This window comes from Lissotriton vulgaris, chromosome 11 (genome assembly GCF_964263255.1).
Source record: "Lissotriton vulgaris chromosome 11, aLisVul1.2, whole genome shotgun sequence".
NCBI lineage: Eukaryota > Metazoa > Chordata > Amphibia > Caudata > Salamandridae > Lissotriton > Lissotriton vulgaris.
The window spans coordinates 1,100,366,474-1,100,378,901 of NC_141699.1; the positions used below are offsets into that span (position 1 = coordinate 1,100,366,474).

The 12,428-nt window shown below is 46.5% G+C and overlaps 1 protein-coding gene across 2 annotated transcripts in view; it reads left to right on the forward strand.

Annotated features, from left to right (window-relative positions):
* The window catches only part of IL1RAP (interleukin 1 receptor accessory protein), a 305,541-nt gene that overhangs the window by 160,144 nt on the left and 132,969 nt on the right, over positions 1–12,428 (forward strand). For both annotated transcript variants that reach the window (XM_086944629.1, XM_086944630.1), the window contains exon 3: positions 5,648–5,933. In XM_086944629.1, coding sequence (XP_086800755.1) covers positions 5,648–5,933 — 286 coding nt within the window. The remainder of the gene's footprint in view (positions 1–5,647; positions 5,934–12,428) is intronic.

Consider the following 12,428-nt stretch of genomic DNA (forward strand, 5'->3'; position numbering starts at 1 on the left):
ACCCAAACACCCCAAAACATATACCTCTGTACCCCAAAACATATGCCCCTAAACCCATACTTACCTTATCCAAACATGAAGAAAAAAAAACATGCTTTTACCATTCATGCATTTACAACGAATTTCGTTGTAAATGTATGCGTGGTAAAAGCATATAAAATGTAATGCCATGCGTTATAATTGCATTGCGGAGTCATGGTACTTTCGTAATGAAAGTATGCGGAGTGATGGTATGCGGAAATAACGCTGCGGAATAATGGGTGTTTACCCTCCCCGGTAAGTACATTGGTGGCACGGCGACCCACATCTCCAGCAACATACTCATATTTTTTCACCACCCATTTGAAAAATGCACGAGTCTCTCTCATTGATGGCCAGCACCGACATACACTTTTAGACACACCTCCCCCCACAAGTTCTAGAATTGCGAACTTTAGAGCTGGGGAGCTACGTTCGAATCTCGGCATCAGCTCAACATCCTGTGATTCTAGGCAAATTGCTTTGTCTCCCCGTGCCTACCACAAATGAATGTGTTCTTCTGTAATGTAAATTGTGCTCATGCCATGTTGTCGAGTTTGCGCTATATAACATTGCAAGGAAAAATAAAGTATGAAAACTCGAGTTCACACACTACTGAACGCGCACTCTTAAGTGCATCAGCAGTGCACTGTGAATCGGAGCGTTTCACAGGCCTGTCCCAGATAAGAAATGCTATCAAAACGAAATCCTACAAAACAATATACTACGGGCCGGCAGCAATTCATACCAGGACAACGTCGGGACGGGCTGCTAGTCTAATATAAAAAACATAAAATCACATTAAAAAATGTTGTTTAAAAAAAGACATGTCATTTAAAACGCCCCCAAAATTTAAAAAACAGATTTAATATAAGAAGGAGAGTACATAATCAAGGGATATCAGGGCAGAGATACAGAGGCAATTAAAAAAACATAATTAGTTGACTATTTTTTTGGGGGGGATGGGGACTGAAAAAAAAAAAACAGCCCACAAAAAGACCAGACAGGTTACGTGATGCCTCGCTGGTTCTTTCTTTCTTCTTAGCCATGGCAACAACTATGACTTCAGAGGTTCCGGTTTTAAGAATGCACAAAGCTGTTTGGCAGGATCTTATACCAAGCAATCTACAAACCGGCTTGAGCCATTTCTGACGAGGTCCCCTATAAGCAGGGCACACAAACAAGACGTGTGACAGTCCCATCCTCTAATGGACAAATATCACATTTTGTGTCCCGGGCTTCCCCCCACTTGTTGGTAAAGAATTTTAAGGGGAGTGTACCCACTCTAAATTGGTGGGAAAGTTTCCTATTAGCAGGACATGTGATAATATCCCAATAAGCCTCATACTTGTACTCCATCTTGAAATCTAAAAAGAGGAATGTCATGTAATATGTGATGACCTTATTTATGAACGATAAGAAAAGAGTCGGGTCAGCACACACCCCTGCCTTACTCCCCAGTTCACGGGGAAGCGGTCTGTTAGCTCACCTTGCTAACCCCAGCGTACTTGGGCATATGTTGATTCATGTAGTTTTACTATAAAGGATAGTATCTCAGTAGGCATTCCTGCTTCCCTCAGGGTTTCCCACATCTTAGATCGGGGGACTAGATCAAAAGCAGATTTAAGATCTACGAATGCTGCATAAAGAGTCCCCCCTGCCAAGACCACAATATTCCAGTAAATCATCATGAATCTTAAAACGTGATTGATAGTGCTAACATGGGAACGAAATCTGACTTTGAAGTGAGATAGTATATTGTTCTCATCAATCCACCTGTTTACCCTGCCTAGCACTAGTCTCACCACAATTTTCTGAAGAGTATCTATAAGGCTTATGGGCCTATAGTTAGATGGACAGGCACAATCCCCCTTTTTATAGATGGGGATTATTTCTGCCTCACGCCAGGTTTCTGGAATGGGGGCGCTTTTGGCCAAGCCATTTACAAGGTTTTGGATATATTTTAGCCAGTTCTCCCGATCTGATTTATATATATCCGCTGGAATACAATCCAGTCCCGGAGCTCTGCCTATGGTAAAGAATAGTGCTAAGTCCGACTCTACACAAGGCTGATGGCCAGGACTTATCCCGGGCACTGAGAATTGGGCCTGATAGTATGCAACCCACACTTCTGGGGGAACATTATTAGTAGGGGCCGGGCCAACACTACCATTGCCCCGTTCAATTAAATGCCAAAACCGGCACCAGTTTTCCCCATTAGTTGCCTCAAGGAGGTTCCTCCATCTATTTTCGTCAAACTCCTTTTTTGCCCTCAGTTGAGTGGCCTTGTATACTGACCTAAGTTCCCTCATCTCCATCATAGATCCAGCCCTTATTGCTTGTGACAATTGTCTAAAAGTGAGCCTACACGCCCCATCATACCATTTAGCGGCTTTTTGGGAGGGGGGCACAGTTGATCTTTTTAGTTTCTTAATGAAGTAGCTTTTTAGCTTAATAAACAGGGACTCCTGTACTTCGGTGAGGGTTGTCAGACTAGCCTCATCGAAGTCTAGCTGAGATAAGACTACAAGAGACTCTTCGAGAGTGACCCTTATCTGCGTCATGGTGCCTTCATTCTCAGATACCCGTGCCCATTTTAGTCTACGGCTGTCAAGTGACATTACAACATCTGCCGTGACAAACTCAGTGCCATCCCTCCCCACTGGTCGACCCTTAACCTCTAGAGTCAGCAACAGTGGGGTGTGGTCACTCTCTGGTCAGTTTACAACCTCCATATCGTTTAGTCTGGACCACTGTTCTAGGTTGATAAGAAAATAGTCAATCCTACTACTTCTTCTCCCGTTATTGAAGGTAGGATTACCTTTACCGTCCGATTTAGTTCACCCGTTGACAGCCCGAAGCCCACCCTCCATTGTCAAGCTCTTAAGTAGTAATACTGCCTCGGTCCATTTATTGATCAGGGGAGCATTAAGGTAGGAACACCCCAGCTCATATCCTCATCACTAGCGAGGCCAGCATCTTCTAGTCCCAAAGGCTCAAACGTACAATTAAAATCCCCCACGATAACCCTATTACCTGTCCCTTCCATTGACTTAATAAAGCAATCTAGGCTAGAGATGGTCGGAGGTGCCTTCCCTCCTGCCATGCCTCTAGCATAGACATTGACAAGTATAAAACCAGGACTATGTTCAAAACCTATTTTTAAGACCTGGATATCTGCGTTAATAATACCAAGTTCTTCAACCTGGAGACCCACCTGCTGTCTTACCCAAACTAACAGTCCTCCAGATGGACGCCCCTTGGGGTTTGGGATAGCGGTTTTAACAAAGGCCAGATAACCTGGTTGAAAAACAGTACTCGGGGACCAGGTCTCCTGGAAGGCGATAATATCATAAGTCTCGATGAAAATAGACCAATCAGAGCAGCTGGTCTTTGTTAGAAGGCCAGTAGTATTTCATGAAAGCAAACTGAATATACTCATGACATTACCATCACCCTGATCTGACAATAACGGGACCTCGGCATACACAGACCCCCCGGGGATATCCTGCTGAAAGCTTAAGGCAGTCGTAGGGGAGGGTACAGGTTGGGTAATTTGGGCCTCTATCACAGGTAGGACTGCGGAAGACAGTCAATCGCACAAATCTAAGCCAGACAAGGGAGCAAATCTGTTAGCAAGGTTGAGATTAAAGGGGCCACCTATGGGTCTTTGCGGTGCAAGTCTACCAGTGCCCCCTTGCAAAGAAAGATGACTCGATCTATAAAAAGAACCCAGAGGCAGTAAAGAAATGTTCCCAGGTGGGCGCCATTGGTTCCTGCTCCCCAAATAACCCAATACAAATCTGACAACATGGGGATCATTAAAATTGGCAACTACAGTCACCCCACCCATCCTTAGTGGCGTGACCAACCCACGATACACGTCTAGCCATAATCATTTGGTTACAGATATCCCACCTCGGTGCCCCCACATCCTTCAGTTGAGCGCCTAGCCAGTGCATGGTTTTAGACATTAACTGCTCAATAGATTCTGTTTGCCCCTCCAGTAGCAGCGGAACATTCTTTAAGACCGCCACCAGAGGAGCAGCGGCTGGTGGAAGATGTAAAATCGGAAAGCCTTCATTGCGACCTTTAGAAGTGTGAGCTGGTAGGAGGTCTTGGTTAGAGTGTCCATAGGGGGCGTTAGACTGGATTCCGGTCCTACCATTGCGATGATCTTGATTGGGATTGCTTAAGAACCTGCCCTGTAGACTACTCCCCTCCCTCCTTGGAGTAGATACAATTTCTGTTCTACCCCACCAGCTGAGGAAATTACATTGCATACCTAGAACCCCAAACATTGTCCAAGTCTGACACCATGACAAAATGTGACGGTAACTGAATTACTTGAACCTCCCTGCGCAGATCAGTTCATTTAGAAGAGAACTGACCCGGCCGAGTCCAGACTGCCTTATGGGTTCTTAACCTGATAGAACATGTGAGGGCCAGGTGATGCATTCTCCGACCCACAAGCCTTAGTTGCCGTACCCTCTTTTCCTCATTTACTGCACCAAGAAAAGACATGAAGACCCCTGGTACTTCTTCTGACCCCCAAGCCTTAGCCTTCTCTTTGACCAGGTGAGGTCCCTTGTAATTCTCTACACAGATAAGTCATTTTAGGGCCGACTGATATTCACTCCGAACCCAAGCGCTATTCTGAGGGGGTACTTAACCCAGTTGCTCAGTCCATAGTAGCTCAGGCCCCGGGACATCACGAGTAAAAGCCCTCAATGGAACTGTAGTGCCCAGCAGCTCCTGCTTGCCCTGTGGCCCTCTGGAAAGGGTTCCGACACAAGCCTACTTTGTCACTGGAGGTGGCTACTCTCTTTCACTTTGTTTTTTGTTCAACATATGATGAGTGAATGTTCAACATATGATGAGTGAATGTTTCCTGTACTGACGTACCTGTCATTTGACTGTGGAATGATACACACTGAACATGTATAATGAAATTAATCTTCTTGGAATGACCTCATTGTGTTTCTAGTGTGGGCATCTTAGGTATGAAAAGATAACTGTCCATGTTAAATAACTGCCTTCTCAGTAAAACAAGGATGCCGGGTGTATCCTAAAACGTTCTTGATGTCCATCCTAGGAGGCGCGTTGTGTTGCCTCCATGGCAACACAGGGCAGCACTCAGACCACCGCTGCTGGATCAGTAGTAAGCAGTCCGTGTCTCCTGCACATTCCTTCCCCCTGAAGCTTAAATATGTACGTTTATATAATTGCAACATTGTATTTAAATCAAATTATGTGTCACCTGCCTATGTCCTCTGGGGAGTAGCCTGCTTTCTTTAAGATTAAATATCCTTTATATATAGAGTGCACAACCACGGAAACACCAGCTGTCAAAGCCTGAACAGCGGGTCGCGTACAAAGCATGTGATCCGAGTTGGCCAAAGGTTCATTAGGCGCAGGCAGAGAAAAGGTAATGTAATTGTACCTGCACATCTGGTGAGCTAAATGGAGAAAACAACTTGCTGAGCAGCTGCAGAGGTCTAGTGATGCTGAACAGGCCTTGGGCATTCGAATAAGCTGGGTTGTTCTCAGTAATCAATGCGCAGACTGACTTGCTCCATTGTTCAGTAGAATGAGCCCTAATGTGTTGCCTCGCTCTTTGTGTTTTCAGAGCGCTGCGATGACTGGGGTCTGGTCCCCATGAAACTGAAGCAGGTGTATGATGGGGAGCCCGCGCTAGTCAAGTGCCCGCTCTTCCAGGACTTCTTGAAGCACAACTACAGCACCGCTCACTCAGCTGGGCTGACGCTCATGTGGTACTGGACCAGGCAGGACCGGGATCTGGAGGAGCCAATCAACTTCCGCCTGCCAGACAACCGCATCACCAAGGAGAAAGAGATGCTCTGGTTCAAGCCCGCTACGCTGAACGACACTGGGAACTACACCTGCATGTTGAGGTAGGACCGTCCCCTTTCTTTCCTGGGTTTTAAAAAAAATATTTTGTTGTACTTTGTTTCATTACATTTTGAGAATGTGTAATAATATACATTTTTCTAGGTTTGAGTTGAGAGGCCAGAATTGTAAGGTGTTCATTTGCAACCTTGTGTTCACCGTTTTATCTCCAGAGACTGCCCTGTTGCTTTCTCTTTCATCTGTTCTGCGTTGTGGATGTTTCCTTGGTTCTCGCCTCTTCAAGTCCCTTCTCCATTGTATCTTCTCTTGGGATTGCGCATCTCACTAGGTAGTAACCCTGGGCAGTGAACTACGCTCACCCATGGAGTTTTCCGCACTCGGCATTAAGCGGAGCTCGCGGAGTTCTGAAAAACTCTGCTCCGTGTATCGGGTTTTTTTTTTCTCGCTGGCGATCGTTAATGTCAAGTTGGCGACCATGAGCGAGGAAAATCAACCTCCTGACGAGATTTTTCCTCGTTCGCGATCATCATCAAATTGGCGCGCAAGCGTGGAAAATAATCATCTCGGCGAGATTTATCAACGTGGGATGGTCAGGTTTCTCATTGCGAGTTGTCACGTATGCTCCCGACTGCTCGTGATGAGAAACTACTTGTTCGCATTGAGAAAGCTGGTGCTCGGGTTAAAATCTATGCGAGCGGCAAAAAAGGGAAAGAAAGGACCGCTTGCGCTGTGCAAGGTGCCGTTTGCGATGATTGCACAGTGCGGACAAGCATCTGCACTGTGCAATCACTGCGAACGCCATATTTCTATGGAACTCTGCCTCTTGCGGAGTTCTGCGTTGCGCAAATCCACAAAATCCAGCCAGGCTTACTAGGTAGCCACATCCAGTCTGCCTCAAAGTTCCTTCTGTAACGACCCAGTGTGTGCATGGACGGTCATAAAATAACTTACTGTAACACAACATACACCTTGCTCCCTGGCTTGCCCCAAACTACTTCCTAGCAAGAAGATCCACTCTGTCTGGGTCTCCCGGCATTAAATAGTGGCTTTTAGAAGTGTTCTTCCTAGTGTTGGTTAAAGCTCCTTCTGCAAGTGGTATTTCAGGCCGGCCATGTTCCCTTTCAAGATCCACGTGACATCAGGCAGTTCAGGTAAAGGTCATTTCCTGAGCTCCAGAGTTTGGGTCAGCCTCTTGCCCCATCTTTCTTTCTATTCTAACTTCAATCTTGCCCATTTTTACTGGTATACTGTCTTTCCTTTAGCATTTAGGCTCAGCAGTCACATGGATCTCAGCGCCAGGATACCTGTAGGGTCACAGTGCGCTTTATAAGTCTCGATAACATTAACTTTCACCTGTCTAGACCTCCTCGCCATTTTTCATCTTCCAGATGAGCGCCGATAGCTGAGATTGCTTGAAGCATTCCTTCCATCGTTTTGTTGTTTGTTGCATTAGATGCCGCTGGTGCTTTGGCGAGGCCCAGGTGCCTGTCCTGTGCTCACTGTGACTTGGTCTCAAGCTGCACTGGTTGGGTCCAACCAAGCGGCACCTGGTCTGGGGTTGCTTGTATCCCCCATCAGGAGGGGACCAGGTGGACTCTTCCTATTGTAGCAGGACCAGTGCTGATTTGCGTATGGCTGGTTTGTGCCTTCGGTGGAACAGTGCATGAAAAACGATAGATTGGAATGCTGACGTGTGATTGTCAGAGCCTCACATTCATTCAAGAACTCTATCATTTTTGCTTGTCACATTCAAAGGATGTCTGTGGCATTACTAGGCTCTATAAAAAACAAACAAATAAAAAACCGGGCCATGGGCAGACAGCCCTTAATGCAACCCGCAGAGTGTGGCAGCGCCCAAACAAAGCAGCACAGAACTTCTCTCAGGTGTTTGCCTTCAGGAAGGCTGTCTTCAGTAAACACCCAAGCATTCTGGTAGATGTAGTTTTTGTATCTTTCGTTTAGTTTTCTGTCTTTCTTTAACTGTAAGTTACTGATCGTTTTTAGGTCTCGACTATTCTACCCTACAGGGATAGATAAGCGAAATTATAGTAGGCAGTTCAAAAACTCTACCAAACTTGCGGATCGCGTACAGTTCATGTGAGCTTCGTGCGTGCACGCCATCGCCAGCCACGTCACACCACCATTTGTCTGTGCCTCGCATCAGACATCAAAGTCTGCCTCTCCCCCGCTCCCCCGCGTGCACATCACGCACAACCATTTGTCTGTGCCTCTGCATCAGACTTCAAAGGCTGCCTCTCCCCAGCCCACCCCCGCCACAGCAATGCTAAGAGCTTGTTTTCCGCTGTACCTTTTGTCCCACACCTCTCACGTTCTTCTCTTCCTTGTTTCACTCGCCCCTTCCCTCACTCGCTATTTATTGAATACATGAGCTTATTTCCCTCCCGGTGTACATCCGCCTTCATAGCTCCACCTTTCTTTTTTCCCGTCTTTTCTGCTGCAATTTCTCTTCCATTTGTCTTTCCTCTCCCTCTCCCCCTGTTTTACATCTTTATCTCCCCCTTCCCCCTGCCTTGTCATCTCTTTTACTCTCTCGATTCCACCATTTCTCCTACTTTACCCTGCCTCACTCTCTTCACTCTACTTTCCCTCTCACTGTTTTCTTTCTCCCGTTTATCTATTTCCGCCATTTCCATTCTCTTCTTCTTTCTGTTCCTTACCTCTGTCCTATCCTCTTTCTCCTGAGTTATCCGGTCTCCCCTCCTCTCACTGCTCTCCCCCTCCCCGCCCTGCACTCTTCTGTTCTCTCTGTGTCTCCCCGGTTTCTCTACCTTTGCTCCTGGCGGTCTCTTTTTAAGGTCTCCCCTGGACGTTCTTCCTCCGGAGAGGCTCAGCCCGTACCCCATCACGCCTCTCTCATTGCCACCCCGCAAACTGCCGCCCCCCCGGGCAACAGAGCTCTGCCTGTCCTGCCCCCCCATCCCAAGGGCCTGCATTAACACTGCTGACACTGCTAACTCTTGCCATTAGAAGTACAATGAGGCGCTTGCCGAGGAGCTGCCAGTATTTGCATGTTTGTATAGTGCCACGTACAGCTCATAACTTTCTAAAACGGCGCTTGAACAGCCCCCATATTTCACTTCTTGTTTCTTGAGAGAATTGACCCACAACCCCACACACACACACAACCCCCCCACACTCCCCCGCCCCCGCGTGCACATCGCAAACCATTTGTCTGTGCCTCGGCATCATACTTCAAACCACCAGCCACTTAATGCGCGCCCCACTCCCCCTACCCCTCCCACAAAGTAAGACATTTCCCAACAGCCACTTCACGCGCTCCGCAGGTCATAAACAGGCCCATCTGCTTGTGAATCAGCCCCCTCCCAGCGCTGCCTGCCCTTCTTCAAAGGCAGCTTGTTTTCCATTGCCGACAGTTTACAGCATGGGCGGTCTACCCTCATAGTGAAGCTCAGCGTTCCTGAAGTTCCACGGGTCAGTGCAGCCCGTCTGCTCTTTAGACGGCTCCATAAAGAAGATGCTGCCATTAAATACATATATTAAAAAAAGGAAAAAAACAAATAAATACAGTTTTAAAGAAAGGTGCTTTAATGTTTCTTGTGTAGGGAGTTTTTCATGTTCGCTAAACACGAGGGCTCGTGTGCAGGTTTCTTTCCACTAAAGTCCTGCACCCCTCGCCTTGAGCGCTTAATGTTGCTCCCCTCACCCCATTTGCTCTCTCCTTCGTGTGCTGCATTTTATTCCACTCGCCCAGACCTGCTCTCTGTTGCTCCTTCCTCCAGCCCAGTGCTTCTTCGTCCTTGGCTTTCTTTAGATTTTTAAAAATGTCTTCTCCCCAACCTCTGGCCTTTTGCTCTGCTGCAAGTTGCTCTCCACGCCTGCTCATCATAAGGGGAAGTAACAGGAGGCAATCCATCCGTCAACATACCTCATCTGATAGCAGCCACGAGTACAACACATTTAGGGAATGTAGCTATCTCGTCCTTTTTATGCAACTTCATGGATTCCACATCTTTCATGCTTGTATTTTTCGCAGTGTTGTTTACTGTTGTTTCAACTAATGTTCACACATTCACTTACATCTGTTTTTTCTTGAGAGAATGGCCCACAATCCCCCCCACACACAACCCCCTCACCCCCCCACAAACACACACCTCACACACACACCTCACACACACCCCACACACACAGCCCCCACACACACACCCCTACACCCCACCCACACCCTTCACACACACCCCCACACACACACCCCACACCCCCCACACACACACACCTCACACTGCCCCCCACCCCCCCCCACACACAATCCCACATAATTACACTGCACTCAATGCAACATACACTCCAAATGCCACTCAGTGCCACCTAATTACACAGCACATAATTACTCTTCTCAATGCAACGTAAATACACTCCGCATAATACCACTCAGTGCCATATAATTACACACCTCATACTTACACTCTACTCAATGCAACATAAATACACTCTATCTGTCTATCTATCTATCGCCCTCCCTCTATCGCCCTCACTCTATCAATCTATCGCACTGATTCTATCTATCTATCTATCTATTGCATCACCACAGCATCACTCGGCACCACCACAGCATCACTCAGGTGCACCACAACATCACTATGCGCTACCACGGCATCACTGAATGCCACAGCATCACTCGTCGCCACCACAACATCAGTCAGCGCCACCACGGCATCAATCTGTGCAACAATTCAACAACAACTGGTTCAAATATGTTCTCTCAGTGTTTCAAGCTTTATTACAAATGTCACAAAAAGATGTTAATATTTCACTTCTGTTCCTGGATTTTCGTCACAATAAAATACACTGTACATAATCTTCACAAAAGTTATTCACAAAAGTTTAAGCTATTGTCATTATAATTTACAATAACTTTTATTTGAGTATTAATTATTAAAAAAATGTAAAGCTATTGTTATTTGTAATATCAATACATCTAAGTCACGTAAATACAACACATATTACATTACAAATGCTATAGGTGTCACATTTGCGAAAGTTAAAAGTATTGGCATTGTAAATGACAAAGCTATTAAATTCGCGATTTTCAAAACCAACACATAAATAAACAAGACCAATAGCTCAAACTTCCCTAATGCAAGACCTATTGCATTGCATTGCAAAAGCTTGTTTGAATGGGGCGATGTCCTGTCATTCAAACAGTTCCGTTTTCTCTTGTGCTTCCCTGATACCATGATGCTCAGCTCCCATTGGATCTCGTCACAGGACCACCCCTCCCCCCTCAGGTGATGCTGACTTTGAACGCTGCAGAGCAATTCAACGGGTAAAGTACACGGACACCTCCTGCAGCAAGGGGGCACAGACCGGTGGCAATGGGAGCCCCCGTTTCAACAACACAAACACAGATTGTGGTAGCGCTCACACAGTCCCCTAAAGCTAGCACGACACATTATAGTAGCTCTCACACAGACGGACTCCTAAATCTAGTACGACAACACAGATTGTGGGAAAACACACACACACACACACCTCTACAGCAAGCACAACAACACAGATTGTGGGAAAACACACACACACACACACACACACCTCTAAAGCAAGCACAACAACAAAGATTGTGGGAAAACACACCACACACACCTCTAAAGCAAGCACAACAACACAGATTGTGGGAAAACACACACACACACACCTCTAAAGCAAGCACAACAACACAGATTGTGGGAAACACACAGACCTCTAAAGCAGGCACAACAACACAGATTGTGGGAAACACACACACCTCTAAAGCAAGCACAACAACACAGATTGTGGTAGCGCTCCCACAAACCTCTAAAGCAAGCACAACAACACAGATTGTGGTAGCGCTCACACAGACCTCTAAAGCTAGCACAACAACACAGATTGTGGTAGCGCTCACACAGACCTCTAAAGCAAGCACAACAACACAGATTGTGGTAGCGCTCCCACAAACCTCTAAAGCAAGCACAACAACACAGATTGTGGTAGCGCTCACACAGACCTCTAAAGCAAGCACAACAACACAGATTGTGGTAGCGCTCACACAGACCTCTAAAGCAAGCACAACAACACAGATTGTGATAGCGCTCACACAGACCTCTAAAGCAAGCACAACAACACAGATTGTGGTAGCGCTCACACAGACCTCTAAAGCAAGCACAACAACACAGATTGTGGTAGCGCTCACACAGACCTCTAAAGCTAGCACAACACAGATTGTGTTAGCGCTCCCACGGACCTCTAAAGCAATCACAACAACACAGATTGTGGTAGCGCTCTCACAGACCTCTAAAGCAAGCACAACAACACAGATTGTGGTAGCGCTCACACAGACCTCTAAAGCTAGCACAACACAGATTGTGGTAGCGCTCCCACGGACCTCTAAAGCAAGCACAACAACACAGATTGTGGTAGCGCTCTCACAGACCTTTAAAGCTAGTACAACAACACAGATTGTGGTAGCGCTCTCACAGACCTTTAAAGCAAGCACAACAACACAGATTGTGGTAGCGCTCTCACAGACCTTTAAAGCAAGC